The sequence below is a fragment of the Dama dama genome, chromosome 1 (genome assembly GCF_033118175.1).
Source record: "Dama dama isolate Ldn47 chromosome 1, ASM3311817v1, whole genome shotgun sequence".
Classification (NCBI taxonomy): domain Eukaryota; kingdom Metazoa; phylum Chordata; class Mammalia; order Artiodactyla; family Cervidae; genus Dama; species Dama dama.
This window is the reverse complement of record NC_083681.1, coordinates 25,248,681-25,269,554: the sequence shown is the minus strand read 5'-3', so window position 1 is coordinate 25,269,554 and position 20,874 is coordinate 25,248,681. Positions and strand designations below refer to the sequence as shown.

The following is a 20,874-nucleotide window of genomic DNA, read 5'->3' as shown; positions in this document are numbered from 1 at the left end:
ATGTTGGGGAGACAGAGCAGACTACATACAGCCTCCTAACATAGCAGAAATAAGAATATGTCTTCCCTTTGGAATATTAAGAATCTACAAAACAGCAAAGATATATTGTGATGCTCCCTTTCAAATCATGCACCTGAAGCTGAAAATGAAGGCAAGGAGGTTTCCTATTCTGAGGTGCTATTCTAGGCCAATATTTCATTTTCAATTGCCAAGGTATATTCTTAAGCTTTTCTGCCTACATGTGTAGTAGACTAGTTTTTCTAGGATGGATGCAAGTTTGTAATGTTTTTCTTGGTAATAGAAGAATCAAGTATATAATTCATAAGTTTAAAAGCATTTTATGTAAATAAAATCTAGATCAGATAAATATGTTTTTAGAAACTGTGCTTTGATTTTTCATTCTGAAATTAGGATCATCACATCACTAAGACAGTCAAATTCCTGAACAAACAGGACAGTGACCACTATCCCTAAAATGAGGCAAACAAATATACAGTGAAGAGGGTAAGGAAGAAAAAGGATTCTACTGACGTTCCTCTGTCCCAGAGATTCCTTGGCAGAAGCTTGTCCTAGGTGAACAGGGTCCCAGGTCTTGGCATTAGGTAGAACGAGCCATCAGATACCTGTGCTGGTGCACAGGATGGCGGGGCAGTTGTAGGAACAGCCATGTGGGGAGAAGACACATCTTCTTTTCCCAGGTAGGCTGAGAAGATGAGGAGTAATCCACCAAGGGCCAGGAAAACACCAGCAGCCCAGCCCAGGTAGAGGGCATCTCCAAACTCCCACCGAGGCACAATCTCAGGGATGCTGTCATCCCAGAAGTCTTGGATTGTGGTGTAGGCCACCCAGGAGACTGGAAGGAGGGTAGTGGCTGCAGCTGATGCCTCCAAAGTCCCTCCCAGGAGGCAAAACCTCCTTTTAAGCACTCGTCTGATCCTGTGAAACTGGAAGCATTCGGCCCCAAAGCCAGAGAGCAGAAGCCCCGCAAGTCCGAGCCCATGGGAGGCCACCATGAGGATGCGGGATGCCTGGAGCTCCCGGGGCAGAGACAGGAAGGACTCAAAGGCCTTGCACACGGTGGCGACTTCCTCCTGATCCACGCAGACCTCCCAAAGCCCCATGGTCCAGGTCTCCATTTCGTTCAGCTCCAGACTGAGAGTCTTCCACTGGGGAAGGACGGTGGTGATGCATAAGCAGACGCAGCCAAGGAGAGAAAGGAGCAGTCCCCCTAGCTGGGTTTTCCCGCGGAAACTCGAGGACATGGTTACTCCCACCAGAGAATAAAGGCAGAAAGCAAAGGAGGAGAGGCGGCTCAGTGACTGCGTCAGGCAGGACTTTTGCAAAGTTGAGTGGAAGGTCTTTCACGTTTGGAGAGGGTTCCTGTTTCAGTTTTCTAGACAGCTGGTGCCAGGAACTTGGCAATGTTTGGGTTTAGGGGGTGTGCCCAACACTGGATTTGGGGGTGGATCCTGGGGGAGGGGCCCATGAGAGGCAAAATAGTCAGATAGTAAACCATCAATACATATTTGATGAGTAAATTCATAAACTTAAAATTACTCCCCAGGTCCAAGAAGACAAGAATGATATTCTGGGAATACACATTTATGTAATCTTTCTGGAGGGTAACATGACTTCATGTTTTACAATTTTTGTTGTTGCTTTCGGTTAGTTGCTAAGTTGTGTCCCACTCTTTTGCGACCGCACGGACTGTAGCCCACCAGGCTCCTCTGTCCATGGGATTCTCCAGGCAAGAATACTGGAGTGGGTTGTCCTTTCTTTCTTCAGGGGATCTTCCTCACCCAGGGATGGAACCCATGTCTCCTGCATCTCCTGCACTGGCAGGCAGATTCTTCACCTCTGAGTCACCAGGGAAGCCTTCTACACTTTAAAATATATACATGGGTGCATACTTGCTCAGTCGTTTCAATCATGTACTGACTCTGTGGGACCTTATGGACTGTCGCCTGTCAAGCTCCTCTGTCCATGAGATTCTCCAGATTCTCCACTGGAGTGGGTTGCCATGCCCTGCTCCTGGAAATATATGCATACTTTGTCCCAACACCCTACCTCCAAGAATTTACGTTAATTTATTGTGAATATATACAAAGATGTATGAAAATATCCTTTGAACTAGTATTGATCATTGTGTATTATTATGTACAGTTTAGGCAGCTGTTTTAAATTGATGTAGAAGAAATTTTAATGACATGAAAAATGTTTTTGATATGTTAAGTGACAAAAACAGTGACCAAACAATATACAGGTTCACTTTCACAAAAAAGTGCATATATCTGTATCTATATGTATTAACATATATATGTGTGTGTGTATATATATGTGTGTGTGTGTGTGTGTGTGTGTGTATATGTATACCACAACGTGTTAACCATTGTTATTTTTAGTGGAAACAGCATGGATAGTTTTTTCTTTCTTATTTGTGCCTATGTATTGAGTTGGCCAAAAAATTCGTTTGGGGTTTTCCATAGCATATAATGGAAAAACCCAAATGAACCTTTGGGCCAGCCCAACATTTTATACATTTTACAGATTTAATCATTTAGTGATTTCGTGGGCAGAAAGAAAACAATCTCCTATCCAAGGAGTTTATTCAGACCCAGAACATAGCAGGAGGTATGCGCTTCCACCTCGGTCTCCGGCTGTCAGCAGCTATAAATAGATGGTAGTCACACCAGCCTCCATTCCTATTTGTTGCTGTTGACAAGAGGCAGGTTCCGACAGGAAAGGATATAATTCGCATTTACTGAGTGTGGTTAAATACCAGCCTTTTGGCCAGAGTCTTTATCCTTATTTAATGTTCACACCCCCGCTGTGAGATACAGGTTAGGTAGCTTGCCAAGGTGCCCCAGCTGGTAAGCGACAGATCGAAGTCCTGAGCCCGCGGCTGGGACGCCGAAGTTTCCTCTTTGGCTCCGGCTTCCTGCGCTGCGCCTGCGCACTGGTGACACAGCGTGCCGCTGTGGGCTCATCTTTATGGCAAAACACGGAAGAAAACTGGCATTAATTATATTGAAGACATAAGTGTTGACCAAAGCATTCCCCTATTTACATTTTAACCTGAGTGCCCTGTAGTACACTAGGAAGTGAAAAGGGGGCGTGAGATAGTAAGGGGGAAGCATCTGAAAAAACAGTGTCTTGACTTAACCTGAATGACACCTCAACACTTAACCAGCCTGATTAACTTACCAGCCTTGTAAGGGTGGACAGAGGTGAGCAGAATCTTCTGGAATGTCTCCTTCTTTTCTTTCATGTTTTATTGTGGAAAATTACAAGCATATACAAAAGTAGAGCAGATGGCATAAAGAAATCTCGGGTACTCTCACTCAGCTTCAGAAATTATTCACTGATAGCAATCTTGTTTCATCCATACCTGCAGCCACAACGCCCCGTCCCTCCTTTAATCCTGCCTTGAAACAAATGGGATGCTCTTTTAAATTGTAGACTCCTTCTGCTGCTTTTATAGCAACCACATGTTCTAATCAAAGCGATGGAAAAATATTATGCTTCCCTGGAAACACTGTCTGCTTGTACTATATCTGTCCAGATTTGTGTTTGACACTTCGCTTCCTGAAACCAGGCATGCCACATGTGTGTGAGACATGTTATGTCAGGAGGAATTCTTTCAGACACTGTTCCTTATTTCTTTGGCTTTTCTTCAGAGCCCTTTCTTGGTGATTTGTGAAAATCTGTGAGTTAGGAGATACACAAACCAGGATAAGTGTGAATTATAAAAGAGGTCAGGTGAGGGAAAACAGAACCCATTCATTTGTTAATTTCTTTAATTTTTTTAAAAATAAATATTTATTTGGCTGCACCAGGTCTTAGTTGTGACATCTGGCCAGGGATCGAACCCTGACCCCCTGCATTGGGGGCATGGAGTCTTAGCCACTGGACCACCAGGGAAGTCCCCTAATTTCTTTAAAAATTTTTTAAACTTATTTTTTATTGAAGTATAGTTGATTTACAATGTTGTGTTAGTTTCTAGTTTACAGCAAAGTGATTCAGTTATATAAATATATACATATATATGTGTACACACATAAATTCTTTGTCAGATTCTTATTTATTGTAAGATATTAAATATAGTTCTCTGTGCTACAGCAGGACCTTGTTATTTATGTTTTGTATGTAGTAATGTGTATCTGCTAAACCCAAACTTCTAATTTGTCGTCTCCCCCTTTCCCCTTTGGTAACCTAAGTTTGTTTTCTGTCTGTGAGTCTTTTTCTATCTTGTCAATAAATTCATTCGTATCTTTTTTTTTTTAAATTTCACATATAAGTGATATTATATATTTGTCTTTCTCTGATTTATTTCACTTAGTATGATAATCTCTAAGTCCATTTGTATTGCTGCAAATGTCATTATTTCATTCCTTTTTATGGCCAATATCCCATTGTATATATACCACATCTTTTTTAATCCATTCATCTGTCAATAGGCATTTAGGTTGCTTCTGTGTCTTGGTTATTGTAAATAGTGCTGCTGTCAACATTGAGGTGCATGTATATTTTTGAATTAGTTTTCTCCAGATATATGCCTTGGAGCTTCCCTGGTGGCTTAGAGGGTAAAGCATCTGCCTGCAATGCGGGAGACTCGGGTTCGATCTGAGACCTGGGTTCAATCCCTGGGTTGGGAAGATCCCTGGAGAAGGAAATGGCAACCCACTCCAGTACTCTTGCCTGAAAAATCCCATGGATAGAGGAGCCTGGTAGGCTACAGTCCATGGGGTCACAAAGAGTCGGACATGACTGAGCAACTTCACTCACTCACTCACTCATGCCTAGGAGAGGGATTGGTAGATCATATAGTAACTCTATTTTTAGTTTTTTAAGAAATTTCCACACTGTTTTCCATCATGGCTGCATCAATTTACAGTCCCATCAGGAGGATAGAAGGGTTCCATTTTCTCCACACCCTCTCCAGGATTTCTTACTTGTAGGCTTTTTGATGATGGCCATTTTAAGTGGTATGAGGTCAAACCTCATTGCACTACTTTTGATTTGCATTTCTCTAATAATTAGTGATTTTGAACACCTTTTGTCCTACTTTTTGACAGGGAGGCCTGGCGTGCTGCAATTCATGGGGTCACAAAGATTCGGACACGACTGAGTGACTGAATGAACTGAACTGATGCCTTCTTTGGAGAAATGTCTATGTCTTCTGCCAATTTTTTTGATAGGGTTGTGTGAGTTTTTTGTTATTGAATTGTATGAGTTGTCTGTATATTTTTAAAATTAGCCCCTGTTGGTTGCATCATTTGCAAATATTTTCTCTCAGTTTGTCGGTTGTCTTTTCGTTTTGTTTATGGTTTACTTTGCTGTGCAAAAACTTACATGTTTGATTAGGTCCCATTTGCATATTTTTGCTTTTGTTTCCATTACTTTGGGAGACTGACCTAAGAAGACATTGTTATGATTTATGTCAGAGAATGTTTTGCCTATGTTTTCATATAGAAATTTTATGGCATCATGTTTTACACTTAAGTCTTTAAGCCATTTTGAGTTTATTTTTGTGTATGGTATGATGGAGTGTTCAAACTGCATTGAGTTACACGGCAGTCCCTACATCACTTGCTGAAGAGCTACACCACCCACCCGCCCCCTGCCACGTTGTATATTCTTGCCTTCTTTGTCGAAGATTTATTGATGGTAGGTGTGTGGGTTTATCTATGGGCTCTCTATTTTGTTCCATTAATCCATATGTCTGTTTTTGTGCCAGTTCCATGCTGTTTTGATTACTGTAGCTCTGTAGTACCGTCTGGGATCTGGGAGGGTTATGCCTCCAGTTTTTCTCTTTTTCATCAGCATTGCTTTGGCAATTCTGGGTCTTTTATTGTTCCATATACACTTGAGCATTATTTTTCTAGTTCTGTGAAAAAATTTCATGGGTAATTGGAAAGAATTCTCATTAAGTCTATAGATTGCTTTGGGTAGTATGGCCATTTTAACAATATTAATTCTTCTAATCTGAGAGGTGTTAATTTCTTTTTCTTAACTCAAGTGTTCATTTGTACTTGGGTACATTGACTGACTGTGTGTAGCAATCCCATTCCATTTGCTATGCTCTTTCCTGTTCTTCCTGTCTGACTCTTCCTTGTCTTTTGTTGGAAATTTGAAGAACAGTCTTTAGCTTATCCAGCGCTCAGGGAGAGGTGGAACTTCTACAGTTTAGTTTCTTAGAAGAAGATTCCAGAACTTCAACCTGATAACTCTCCACTCTTAGTTCAGATTCCTTCTTACTGGGAAACCTCCCTGATTCAACCTGAGACTGGGTACTCCTCTAATGTTTCGTCTGCCCTTTGTATCTTCCTTAGAGGTAGATTAAGCTTCCAGGGCTGTTACTTGTACAGAACGCTTCCAAGAGCTGCACTTAGTTTTGTATTTTTTATTTTACATTCTTTTCCTTAAAGAGTCCTCCCCCTCCTGACAATTGTGTAAGATTTAGGTCCCACAACATCTGGATCAACCTCTCAACTACCTCCAAGATAGTAATGGCCATATTTTCCTGAGATTATTTATTCACATATTTAGGATTTCCAGCCTAGCAGTGTCTGTCGTATAGTAGTTGCTCAATAAATATTGTTACAAGTTTTCAGGAACTTCATCTGCAGGTCCTTCTTTCCTCACTGGGCATTTGTTAATATAAATATTTATATTTCAAAGAGAGGCTGACAGGTCCACCAAACAAAAGTTGATTAATTTTCTAGAGAGAGGCACTTCTCAAGATATTATGGCTTCCTGTCTCAACCCCAAACTCATTCCCTTTGCTTATGTCATGGGAAGGTTCCCCTGCCTCACTAGTATAAGCAGATTGTTCCATGGACACTTAAAAATGACAAAGACCTTCAGGTCAGCATCCACTTGGGCTCTACCCTCACAATATACCCTTAAAAATTTTTTTAAAGCATTTTAATCAATGCAATATATGTTTATTGTAGAAAAATAGAAAAATCAGGGGAAAGGAGAATAAATACCATCAATTTATCACTAAAAGTTAATTTAGTGTACATACTTTATATATATATCTATTTATTATTTTTAATACTGCAAACTTATAAGCATGCGCAGAAATGAGAATATCAGGACTCCTTGCAGTTGGCCACAAACTAGAGTAGGTGGGTCATACATATTCACATGGTAGCACTTGGCAGTTACAAGTGGGAGACGCTTCTCTCATCAACTTTGTATGTGGCAGCCGAGTGCTGGCAATAATTAGGTCATTTCATACTTGACCCTGTGTGCTTGTTCTGAGAACACCTCCCAAATTAATTACTCTTCTACACCTTTCCCCATAAGGACCTTATTTTTGTTTGAACAAAGGTTACATGTATGTTCATTTATTTTTAGAGCTTTATAGCTTATAAAACTTTATAATTAACCCTGTGCTCAGATCCGTGGGTCAAGAAGATTCCCTGGAGAAAGAAATGGCAACCCACTCCAGCATTCTTACCTGGAGAATCCCCATAGACAGAGGAGCCAGGCGGGTTATAGTTCAGAGGGTGGCAAAGGTCGGATATGATTGAAGTGACAGCACGCAGGCACGTATGCACATACTATATTGCAAACATCTTTTAGTATGTAACACACTTGAAAAGTGAAACAAATTTTTCAAAGTTTTGATAAAATTGATTTGTAACCTCTGACAGAAAGTGCTAAGTATCATGTTCCACTCCATTCAGTACTAACGTTATTTATACTTCAGTTCAGTTCAGTCACTCAGTCGTGTCCAACTCTTTGCGACCCCATGAACTGCAGCATGCCAGGCCTCCCTGTCCATCACCAACTCCCGGAGTGTACCCAAACTCATGTCCATTGAGTCGGTGATGCCATCCAACCATCTCATCCTCTGTCATCCCCTTCTCTTCCTGCCCTCAGTCTTTCCCAGAATCAGCTCTTCACATCAGGTGGCCAAAGTATTGGAGTTTCAGCTTCAGCATCAGTCCTTTCAATGAACCACCCATGACTGATCTCCTTTAGGATGGATTGGTTGGATCTCCTTGCAGTCCAAGGGACTCAAGAGTCTTCTCCAACACCACAGTTCAAAAGCATCAATTCTTCTGTGCTCAGCTTTCTTTATAGTCCAACTCTCACATCCATACATGGATATGGAAAAACCATAGCCTTGACTAGATGGACCTTTGTTGACAAAGTAATGTCTCTGCTTTTTAATATGCTGTCTAGTTTGGTCATAACTTTCCTTCCAAGGAATAAGCGTCTTTTAATTTCATGGCTGCAATCACCATCTGCAGTGATTCTGGAGCCCAGAAAAATTAAGTCAGCCACTGTTTCCCCATCTGTTTGCCAGGAAGTGATGGGACCGGATGCCATGATCTTAGTTTTCTGAATGTTGAGTTTTAAGTCAACTTTTTCACTCTCCTCTTTCAATTTCATCAAGAGGCTCTTAGTTCTTCTTCACTTTCTGCCATAAGGGTGGTGTCATCTGCATATCTGAGGTTATTGCTATTTCTCCCAGCAATCTTGATTCCAGCTTGTGCTTCCTCCAGCCCAGCGTTTCTCATGATGTACTCTGCTTACAATTTAAATAAGCAGGGTGACAATCTACAGCCTCGATGTACTCCTTTTCCTATTTGGAACCAGTCTGTTGTTCCATGTCCAGTTCTGACTGTTACTTCCTGACCTGCATACAGGTTTCTCAAGAGGCAGGTTAGGTGCTCTGGTATGCCCATCTCTTTCAGAATTTTCCACAGTTTATTGTGATCCACACAGTCAAAGGCTTTGGCATGGTCAATAAAGCAGAAATAGATGTTTTTCTGGAACTCTCTTGCTTTCTTGGATGATCTAGCGGATGTTGACAATCTGATCTCTGGTTCCTCTGCCTTTTCTACTTAGGTAATATAAATAATATAAATGTATATTTAATAGATGTTACACATACGTATGGGGCTTCCTAGGTGGCGCTAGTGGTGAAGAACCTGCTTGCTAGTGCAAGAGAGACAGGAGATTCAGGTTCCATCCCTGGGTCAGGAAGAGCCCCTGGAGGAGGGCATGGCAACCCACTTCGGTATTCTTGCCTGGAGAATTCCATGGACAGAGGAGCCTGGTGGTGTACGGTCCATAGGGTCGCTAAGAGTCCGATAGGACTGAAGCAATTTAGCACGCACACACACACACACACACACATAAATAAATAAATATACATACGTACATATAAACTATGCAATATGAAAGGAGTGCAATTATGGCATACTTTTATTTATGAGGTGATGCTACGTCCTTGCACAACTGCAGAGGGTACCATTCACATAAATTCTGATGGTCGTTGCAGTCCATGAGAATGAATACGTAACGAAAAAAATTCAAGATGGGCTCCATGGGTCTTCAGGCTACATAAAATTTCACAGGAAAGCGATTTGCAATTGAGAAAGGTTCACTTGGGACTGGTAATTAAGTAAAACCATTTCACTTCTAGTGAAACACCGGCGGGAAAAGACCAATTTTTCAAAATGAGCTAGTAAACGCTTCTACGCACAGTTTGCCAGCTACGGGACACCGTGGAAAGTCCCCGCCAGGATAGCCGCGGTGCCTGCTGGGAGTTGTGGTGCGGCCATCGCTTTTCGTGAGGAGATCTGGGCCCCGCGAGACTCCGTTTCCCGGCAGGCCGCGCGCCAAGGCAGCCGGCGGGACGGGAGCTGCCGCGCTGGCTGCGAGTGACCCTGTCCGTTTTGGTTCTTTCGGTAGCGATGGCCTCGTTCGTGACGGAAGTCCTGGCACACTCCGGGAGGCTGGAGAAGGAGGATCTGGGCACTCGGATCAGTCGCCTGACCCAGCGGGTGGAAGAAATCAAGGTGAAGCCGGAGCAGCGGGCGGCTGACTCTAAAGAGACGGAGGGAGGAGCCAGAGTGGGTGCAAGTCTATGGGATGAGGAGGGGGCTTAGAGGGGAGCCCAGACAGGGACTGGGGACTGCGGAGCCGAGGAGGCTGGGACGCTGGGAAGAGGCGGTGGCTGGGGCAGTATTGGGAGTGGGGTTAGGCTGGGGACGTATGGGATAGGGGGACGAGGGGAACGCGGAGGAGACCAGCAGAGCAGGAAATTTGGGACTGGAAGCCCGAGGCGTCTGGGGAGCGGGAGCGTAGCACCTGGATAGAAATGAGGGCAGGGCCACCCCACCCCTCTTCGGAGTGTAGTTTCCTCCTCTGTGTGATTCGTGGATGAATGTGATAGCTTTGGGAGGAATGTACCGTTCTCCTCCCTGAATTTTTGTTATTAAAAACCTATCAATACTTTATTAAACTCAACTCTCTTCTCCACCCCAGGCCTTTGAGACTTTGCCGAGTGTTATAAAACACGTGAATAGCACTTCTTTGGACCTTGCTGTCTTGCGATTGATACAAAAACAAAAGACACCTAGCCACACGCAGTTTCACTCTGTACTACTGTCATTACCTTACATTTGTTATTTGCCCACATCTTTGTTGCTTTCTTAAAACATCTTAAAAAGATGTGTACCCTGTGGATTTAAGAGAGCAAGTTTGGCAGTGAACCATAAAGGCACAAAAATAGTTTTATTTTACCAAAATGATTTCCTAAGTGTTAAGTATTCATGTCACTGGCATCTGTCCTGGAATATGGCTTTAGGATTTTTCATTGCTTTTTATATGATGGAAAGAGGACCGACTGTTAAGCTACTTTAGCGTGGCACTCAAGGCTCCTCCACATTCTGGAACTAACTTGCCTTTCACCAGTTTATTTTCCCATCCAGACAGATGAGAATTACTGTCTATTCTCCAAGCAGACCCACTCTTTCCCTAATTCCCAGATTTTATTTATGTTGCCATCTCTCCATCTTTTACCTGTTAGTATTCCTACTCATTCTTCAAGTTCCATCTCAAATGTAGTTTCATGAATGAAAAATATCCCCATTTATCCTCAGGCAGAGGTGCTCTGTTTCTTAGTTGTGCTTCTGGAGTACCTGAACTCTTGTTATATTGCATTTCTGTTTTCTGATTACTTAAGTGTATACTATCTTTCCTACCTAAAAGAAATTTATTTGGGACAAGCATAATTTCCCTGGTTTAGAGATAAAGAATCTGCCTGCAATGCAGGAGACACAGGAAACGTGGGTTCGATCCCTGGATTGTGAAGCTCCCCTGGAGGACAAAATGGCAACTCACTCCAGTATTCTTGCCAGAAAAATCCCATGGACAGAAGAACCTAGTGGTCTACGCTCTGTGGAGTTCAAAAGAGTCAGACATGACTGAGCAACTGAGCATGCACACAAGCACAGTTTATTTGTGTCTCCCAAACGTTGACTGATTCAGTGAAAAATATTCAATACTTTATTAAATTATTTTGCATTAAAGGAGATAATAGAACTCAGATCAACTTAGGGTTTTAAGATTGTGTGTGCTCAGTCGCTCTGTTGTGTCCAACTCCATAGCCCCATGGACTGTAGCCTGCCAGGCTCCTTTGTCTAGGGAATTCTCCAGGTGAGAATACTAGAGCAGGTTACCATTTCCTACTCTAGGGGATCTTCCCAACCCAGGGATCGAACTTGTGTCTCTTGTGTCTTCTACTTTGGCAGGAGGATCCTTTACCACTAGTGCTACCTGGGAAGTCCGAATTAATTAAGATTAGGTCTTGCAATTTTATAAGCAAGGAAATAGAAATTCATAAACCAATTGAGATATACAGATTATGGTTTTAATTTATTCATTTACTTTTTTTCCTGTTAGATATATGATTAAAATTAGTGACTATAGTCTGAACTGATTTGATTCAAAATGAGAATTTCTGGCTCTGCCTTTCTCTTTTTCAGTGTTTATACAATTCTTGGGCACTGTTGGGATTTGTTGATCATTGTCTTCTTGTACCCTTGTGTTATGGGACTTTTAAGGGTGGGAGAAATGTTTTTTTCAGAGAAACCCATTGGCTTGGAGAGAAAGTGAATGGGTATGAGTAGCTGGCAAAAAGGCCCTGACTTGGAAGATACCTAACAGAAGACAAGCTATATATTTTAAGAGTTTGCTACTCATCTCATTGTAATTTTTCTCTTATATAATAGGGCGAGGTGTGCAGTATGATCAGCAAGAAGTACAGCGAATTCCTGCCTAGCATGCAGAGCGCCCAGGACCTGGTTACCCAAGTGGATAAGCTATCTGATGACATTGGCTTGCTGAAATCTAGGATAGAGAGTGAGGTAAGAATAGTTTGTTATGTTGGATAGATTTGTGGAGAGAAAATTCAGCTTCCGGATTCCAAAGACAACTCAGTTTACAACTTTTTTTCTTAATCTTCATTTCTTTCAAAAAAAGAAAAATTACTTTTTGGCTGCACCAGGTCCTAATTGTGGCATGTGGGATCTAGTTCCCTGACCAAGGATTGAACCCTGGCCCCCTGCATTGGCCTTCTTAGTCACTGCAGGGAAGTCCACCAGGGAAGTCCTTAATACAACTTCTAAAGACCTCACTTTCCTTATTGGTGAATAGAAGTTGAATTAGATGACCTTAAGGTAAGTTCCAGTTTTAAAATACAAATGTTTTCCAAAACTATAAACAATTTCTTTTTTATGGTAAAAAATTTTAAGCTATACTAATAATGTCTTCACTTTATAAAAGAAAAAAGTAGCCTCAAGATTTTAATGTCTTCATAATAATAACAGATAGAGCATATAAGTGAATCCTTTGGCCTTGTCTCTTATCATCTCCTCCTTTAAAATGCCTGTATCTCTTAATGGCGCGCATTCTCTTATATCTGCAGCTGGCCTCAACATATTAAAGCTTCAGCACAATCTTTGTCTTTTGACTTTCTTGTGGAAAATTGGCTTGGATTGCCAGTCACAACCACTCTACTTCCTGTCGTAAGGCCACTTTCCTTGGACATGCAGGGAATCGCTGCCCATCTTGTACTGTGTCACTTTACACTTTATGGAGCTAGTGCTTACTGTACTTCTTATGGAAAGTCTGGCAGAGTTTAAGAATGTTCACCATGTTTGCCAGAGTGCTGTCATCACAAAGGAGTAAGCCAGTGTTGAAACAGGAATATCTACTTCATAATTTAAAAAATGCTTTTCATATATATTATCTCACCAGGATTTTTCCCTTACAGTTTCCTTTTAGGAAAAATAAGCAGTTTAAAAAAATCAAGCTGATATTAGAGGTTTAAATTGAGTAGGTGTCTTGTACATCTATTGTTAAATTTTCACTTAGGATGCATTGATATCCAAAATCAAGATGTCAAGATATTCTCAAGGTCCTAAATGAAAGACATCAAGTCTCTTCTCTGTGTGGCAGTTACTAAAGAAGGAAAGGGAGCAAATGTGTTTTTGAAAGTTCTGTATAAAACTTGAATCGCAAGTGGGGAAACCACTAGCCATTTGGAAAATCTATTTAACAGTGAGTTTACCTGTCATTCTGGTTTGTGGTTTTAATAAAAATAAATCCATTACTCTGCAACTCTGATACAGTTCAAATAATATATTCAAAGGGTATTTGTCAGACAAATAAGTCAATAGTGCAATCATAGACTGTGTTATTAGAAATGAAGTATCTGGAACAAGAGAGTAATGGACTGTGTATGTTTTCCTGGCCAGAGTATGACTGGCCAAGATTTATTCATTCTGATTGTTGTATTTTTAAAGATGATTGGTTTTGATGAGAGGGTCCAGACCTGGCCACCATACCATCTGAAGAACTGAAGAAACTGGGGGTATTTAGCTGTGAGAAACACTTTCAATATTTGGAGTCTTATTATTTGAGAGAAAGACTCAAATTTATGACTAGAGAGGGGGAATTTGATTCAATAGGTGGACTAAAGGGTTTATTCAGTCATTTGATATATTTACTGAGCATCTGTAAGGTGCCAGATACTGTGGTAGTTGGTGAAATAGATAGTTTTTTATTTCAAAATGTGAATCTCGTGCCTACTATAGAGGAATAAAATAATGTGATACACACTAAGTAGGAATAATTCAGTTAAAGAGAGGAGATGTTGCTAAAGACATCTTCCTGTACAAACAGGGGTCCAAACCAAAGTCTGAAGTGATAGGTAATTAAGCAAAAGAAGAAGGAGAAATGTTTAGGCAGGCACAGGGGACAGCATGGTGGAAGCATGGAGGTAGTGGAGAGATACCACTTTTGGAAAGCTGCAAGTATTCCATATGACAGATGTTTATAGAGTGAGGTGGGAGGGGCCATGAGATTAAAAAGGTAAACCAGAACCATGTGTATTAGTTTAAGTAGTAAGGATTTTCTTGATTGCCCTGTAGAAGCCGTAGAGGAGTTTAAGTAGGGGAGTGATGTCAGATTTGAATTTTAGGAATCCCATTCTGCTTGCAGTTTGAAGAAAAGACTTGAAGGAAAAGAGACTGGGAAATGAGAAGGCAGTTGAAGCATCAGGAGGCAGTTAAAGTAATCAGGCAAGACAGGCTGCGACCTGCACCATAGTCAGTGGCAATGGGCACAGAGAAAAGTGGATGAATCTTGGGGACTTTCAAAAGCTATAGGATCTTTGGGAGTTGCTGGTATGAGGAGTGAAAGATGGAGGAGTCTCAGGTAAATGTGGAACTAGGTTATTGATGTGCCATCCATTGAAATAGAGAATCTTGAGGAGGAGTAGGTTTAGGTCGAGTTTAAATATGCGCTGCCTGTATGAAATCTAAATGGAGCTGCACAGTTGGCTTGTATGAAGATGGAGGCTAGACTGTTATAAAGAAAGATGGGGCAGGGCCAGAAACCTGAAATGCAATGACTCAAACAAGATACATATTTTTTAATCATGGTCTCCAGGCTAGCAGGCTGATTCTACAACCCAGGGCCTGGCTATTCTAGTGCATTCTGAGTCAAGAACTGTGGTGGATAGTTTGTTCCTACAGTAGTAGCCAGTGGATGAACGTTTTTGCACAGCACCCTGAGCCCCAGTTTCTACAGGGCAGGGTGTGGTGGGCTGCGTGATAGAAGAAAACTCCTGAGCTTAGAGAGTATAAATGTCTTCTAATGGGTAGTAAGCATGCTGGATTTTTGTCATCAAGGGAAATACTATTTCTCTTTTTCAAATGTTTGTTTACTCTACAGACATTTTTGAAAAGATAGTTCAGAACAAAAGACAGTCCATTGCTTCACTTGCAAGATGGTGCTGAAGTGTGAGAAAATCCTAAAAATTTGTCTTCCAACAGTCTGTAGAGCAGTGGAACTGGCAGCATTTGGTGGTTTGGTAGACACGGAAGATTTCAGACCCCATCTCAGGCCTACTGAGTTTGAGTCTGCATTTTAATAAGATTCACCAAGCAATATGTATATATGCATGTTATAGTTTGAGAAGCACTGCGTTAGAATTTTGTTGTTGTTTATGTGGTTGCAGTTGGTCTCTCCCCATGTCCAGTGATATCTGGAGGTTAAGAGAAAATGGAGGGCACAGAGAAGACGCATCTGTTTTCTTAAGACCCAGATTTGGAAATGGTAGACATCACTTCTGCTTATATTCCACTGGTGGGATCTTAGTCACATGGTCACACCTGACTGAGAGGGACAGAGAAAACAGATAGTGTAGCTGGGTAGCCACATGCTGTTCCTATGAGAGAGTGGATTTTAGAGGATAGTTTGCACATCACTCCCTCCATATACATATTTGGATTTTAGGAAAATGGTGTGGACTTGAGAGAGCCGCACTTAGCAGTTGAAACTGTGAGAATGGAGAGAGTATATACAGCAGGGTTTTTCAATCTAGGCACTGTTGAATACCTAGATTGGGGCTGGATATTATTCTTTGTTGTGGGGGGCGATCCTGTACATTGTAAGATGTTTAGATGTTGAGTATCCCTGGCCTCTGCTCACTAGATGCCAGTAGAACTCGCTCACTTGTGACAAGCCAAAATGTCTCTAGACATTGCCAAATGTCCCTGGATGGGGGTGGGCAAAAAGTGTTTAATTTTTTGAGAACCATTGGTTCAGAGTAATAAGAGGGCCAGGGAGAAAGGAATATCAGTATGTGTGAAGTGATCAGAGGGAAAATGAAGGTCCCAAAAGAAAATGAAAAGAAGTGGCCAAAGAACCAGGAGAAAAATGAGTAGAAATTGGTGTCGTAGATCTAAGGGAAAGAAAATAATAGTGTACTGATGAATGGTTAAGTACTGGTGATACATGCTTTAGACATAGCAACAAAGATTTGATTGATATTTTTTTCTTAAAGATGGGGGAACTTTTAACATTTAAATCTGATGGGAAGAGCCATCCTCTAGTAGCTATTGAATCAGTATGTAATTAATGAATGAAGAATGAATTAGTAAGAGGTAAAAGATAGGGAAAAGAGGAAATAATTGATAGTGCAAAGTTCCTGAAAAGGTGTGACAGAATAGGAGGTGGATCCTCACTTAACCTAAGAAAATCTTCCTATTCCTATTCAACTCTAGAGTGAATTGTCACTTGGCGTGGGGATACCCTTCTAGTAATCCAGGTGGGTGAGTTCTCTGATGTGAGGTAACTGCTTAAACTAAGACTCGTTGCTGACAAGAGGATATTATGTTGATGACAATGGGTGTTTCTGCATAAGACAGGGATTTGGGCCATTTGGACCACTTCAGGTCTCTTCCTACTACATTCTATGATTTTTATTCCATTCTTAACCAGCATTTAAATTTAATCATGAGTTATTTTCAGCTAATAAGGCTTATTGATTATAATAAGTATTTAATTTCTTAGGTATAGTATAGCTAAAAAGTACTTGTCTTTGATTGTGAATTAGGTCCGCCGGGATCTTCATGTATCAACGGCTGAATTTACAGACTTGAAGCAACAGTTGGAAAGAGACTCAGTAGTCCTCTGTTTGCTTAGACAGCTACGAGAGGTCAGTAAATTCAAACCAAACTTTAGTGATTTAGTGGTGAGAAAGTTGTTTTTTTTTTTCCAGTTGGTCTTATCGTTCAATGAGTATCCTTTGACTAAGTGCTATTTTTTTCATATTTTAAAAACAAACAAGCAGACAGACTTGAAATAATAAGATGTATTAGATAAAATACCTAATAACTATACTTATCTTTTCAGTTTTCTACTGCTATTGAGGAATATAATTGTGCCTTAGCAGAAAAGAAGTATATTTCTGCTGCTCAGCATCTAGAAGAGGTATTAAACACTTTCTCTAAAGCATGAACAAGTAATGCTACTCTTGTTTTAAGTAAATTTTGTGTCACATGTATTCCTTATTGTTATACAAATATATTCTAATTGCCTAGAGTACAGATGAAGTGTTTAATAGTGATTCCATTTGACTGCCAGGCCCAGAAATGCTTGAAGTTATTAAAATCCAGAAAATGCTTTGACTTAAAAATATTGAAATCTCTCAGCATGGAGCATACAATACAGAAACAGAACATACTTTATCACCTTGGAGAAGAGTGGCAGAAGCTGATTGTATGGAAGTTCCCACCATCAAAAGGTGCTGCTAACCTCAGTGAACTGCTTTGCTTAATCTGCCTGAACCGGTTTGGCTTCTGAATGTGTTCCAAATGTTTTTTATTGGGAGAGAAGAAGACTTCATTTATTAATCTCCTGGTTCTATATTGGGTTCTCATTTAAGCAGAATGTTTATTAGGACCAAAATGCTTGTTACTTCCTTCACAGTTCTCTTTCTGTCCCTTTTGCTAGGAAGGAGCAGAGAAGAGGGGAGATGATTGAGAGGGGTCCATGAGGTGAGGGTGTGCCCCAGAAGGTGGTAGCACTTTAAGCCCACAGTTCCATTCCATTGTAGGGTGTGCTCATTCCCAGAGCCCTCATCCCAACAGTCAGTCTTTTCTAAAAGCTTAAAGAAACTGTTCGACCTTTCTCTCTCTTGCTAAGGAAGACAGGGGATTGATGGAATAGGAGTTTGACCCAGTTTTTTCAGTCCTCGGGGAAAATCGGTGACAGAATCATGAGAAATGGGATAACTCGGGGCCTGGCTTTTATTTATACTACTTGGCTCTCAGCCCCTCTGCCCACCTCTGGGTGTGAACCCTCTTTGATATCTTGTTTACACAAGGTAAAATCTCCGAGGGTATATTGAAAGACATGCCATTAAATCCAATATCTTTGCCAACATTTAATCTTGAAATTTAGTCTGTTTCAGAGGAAACTTCAGAGTCTCCCCTTTCCTCCTTCCCCTTATCCACTTTGGCCTTCAAATACAGTGAATATAGATATATATATACATAGACATTCCGCCCCCCCCAACCCCCCCCATCCCATGTGTATTTTCAAGGAGGTCATCCAAAAATTATAGATTCTATCTCCAAGCAGATTATAAAATTAAGAGAAGATGGCAATTCTTTGTTGTAACACATCCTTCTTGTTAAACTTGTTTGACAGGCTGTTCTCTTTATTTCATAAAGAGGGAACATAGAAGAGGAGGCCTTAACTGAAACTAGGATCTCACTTTTTATTCTTTGCCTTCGTTCAGTCATTCAGTATATTATTTGTTGTTGAGGTATAGTTGATTTACAGTGGTATGTTAATTTCCTCTGGACAGCAAAGTGATGCAGTTGTACATATATATATATATATATATATATATACACACACACATTTAAAAATTTTCTTTTCTGTTATGATTTATCACAGGATATTGAATATAGTTCCCTGTGCTGTACAGTAGGATCTTGTTGTTTATCCATTCTCAGCACATTTAATATGCAGTTATTGTAGGTGCATCATCTTTTGCTCTCAGTTTGATTCTTTGAGCATACCGAAGGAAGTAATTTCTTGTTTTAGAGTGATGTCAAGGACTGGTATGCAGCAATTCGTACTTGCGTTAGAAGTGTATTGTACTAAACCACGTTTTTAGGACTCTTGGTAGACAGTGGGCTCTCAGGAATAGAAATGGGAACATCTTGTATTGCTGAGACAGCTGATATTTTTTCCTTCTCCATAGATATCAGCAACTTGGAATCTTGCCTGCAAACAGAGCTTCATTTATGCACTGAACAATCTCAGAAAGAAGAGAAGGACCCTGTGCCACCAATCAGTTCTGTCCTCTTGGCATTTTCTCTTCTTGGAGAGCTACATACCAAGCTTAAGTCATTTGGTAAGACATCCTACTTTGTTTCATTTACATGACATTTTCAGAAAGTCCAGTGTTAAAAGAATGATGGGAAAAATCAACAAATATTCTCTGAATGATATTGATGATGGATCATAGGGTTTGGCTTCATGATTCATTAAGTAGAATTGTAATAAATATTACCCTTTTCATTAAGGGCTTAGATATGATCCTTTTTTCTTTTCTCTTTTTCTCAAACTAGCTGCTGGTGTTTATTTTATTTTTTAATAATTTAAATAAAAATCTGTAGACAATCTGGGAAACTTCAGTGGGAAAACTTGTATTGTGTAATCTCATGGTATATGTTTTTTTGTTGTTAGGCTCAAAGATCTTTTTTTCTCAAATGTCTTCAAGTGATTTTTTTTTATGAGTGTTCATATAACTTTCAGGTCAGATGCTGCTGAAGTATATCCTTAAGCCTCTGGCATCTTGCCCATCCCTTCTTGCTGTGATAGAAAGCCAACCTAACATCACCATCATTCGTTTTGAATCTGTGATGACTGACTTGGAACATCCATCACCATCTGAAGTTTTTGCCAAGATCAGACTGGTACTGGAAGTGGTCCAGAAACAACTTCTAGGTGTGTATACCCAAGGCCATGCTTTCATATTTTAGAAAAGTTGATGTGGTATTTGAAAGTAAATATTATTTTAAAAAGTGGATATTATTTTAAAAAGTGGATAAAAATGCTGCCATTCTGAGTGAGCGGAGGATGGAGGTGAGTAAATTATGTCTTGGGAAAAAAGTAGTTACCTTTCTATTTCTTGCTCTGTTTTGCTTTCCTTCTCTGCCTAGTGTTGCCAGGTAAGGTCATCAGTGGTACCCCATGTTCTTTGTAATATATATTTGGATTTTGGGATGCTTTTCTCTCATGGGACTTCTAGGGGCATCATATTTTGGGACTCTTGGTTAATTACAGGAAAAGCAGAAATGAACTGGGTGCTGTTTGACATATTTCAGTGGGAAAAATCCCCATCAACCTAGTTGATATACACAAACTGAGTTTAACATAGGACATGAGTTTCACTCCAGCTCAGCCTGCTGGTTGGATCTTTATATGTTCACCCTTGAGACAACAAGTTTCTGTGCTGCTTGGGTCATTTTTTGGCTGTCACACCACTAAAAGTAAAACTTCTTCCTTTTTTTATTACAATACTGTCATTTTAGTCTATTTGACTTACCTTCTTTTTCCTTTTCTCAGTTGTCTGATTGAATAGTCAAATTAGGCACTCTTGCTGTGGAAAAAAAAAAAAGAAATGCTGCTATTGTTTGTAAGCCTTCCTGGCAGTCACATAATTTATTTATATATAAATAATTTATCACTTTTTATTAAAGTGTAGTTAATTTACAGTGTTGTGCCAATTTCTGCTGTGTAGCAAAGTAGCTCAGTTGTATACATATAGACATTCTTTATTTATATATAAATAATTTATTTGTAAAGCAAGGAATTCTTTCTAGTTTTGATAGCAGAGAATAAAAAATTTCAAGACTTGTATGAACTGCAGAAATCCAAGGTGGTTTTGTTCTTGTTCCTTTACTTAGGGAGATAATATACTGTTGTTTTTATTAGATATAACAAAAAGTTGTAAACACAGAGTCCAAGGATTGGAAGGAACTAGAAAGGTGATCAATCCAGATATCTCTGATGCTTAACTCTCCTCTGTAACACTCCCATCAACTGGTCACAACAAACCTGAGCACCTTTGAGAGTCCATCCTACCTCTGGGCAGCTCTTGAGTACTGTCAAGTTTTTTAAAAAAAAAATTGTATCTCCTTTCTGTATTAAATATGCTTGCCAAAATGCCCGTTTTGGAAATTAAATCTTTGGGGT

At 40.3% G+C, this 20,874-nt stretch overlaps 2 protein-coding genes across 2 annotated transcripts in view; one reads left to right on the top strand and one right to left on the bottom strand.

Moving 5' to 3' along the window:
* Positions 1–569: 569 nt before the first annotated feature.
* Positions 570–1,262, bottom strand: CLDN25 (claudin 25). Its single transcript, XM_061155129.1, has one exon. The coding sequence runs from the start codon at positions 1,260–1,262 to the stop codon at positions 570–572; it is 693 nt and encodes a 230-aa protein (XP_061011112.1).
* An 8,373-nt stretch (positions 1,263–9,635) lies between these two features.
* The window catches only part of ZW10 (zw10 kinetochore protein), a 34,275-nt gene continuing 23,036 nt past the window's right edge, over positions 9,636–20,874 (top strand). The window contains exons 1-7 of the mRNA XM_061144890.1: positions 9,636–9,824; positions 12,042–12,176; positions 16,715–16,816; positions 17,014–17,091; positions 17,245–17,404; positions 18,875–19,027; positions 19,432–19,623. Coding sequence (XP_061000873.1) covers positions 9,720–9,824; positions 12,042–12,176; positions 16,715–16,816; positions 17,014–17,091; positions 17,245–17,404; positions 18,875–19,027; positions 19,432–19,623 — 925 coding nt within the window. The 5' untranslated portion in view covers positions 9,636–9,719. The remainder of the gene's footprint in view (positions 9,825–12,041; positions 12,177–16,714; positions 16,817–17,013; positions 17,092–17,244; positions 17,405–18,874; positions 19,028–19,431; positions 19,624–20,874) is intronic.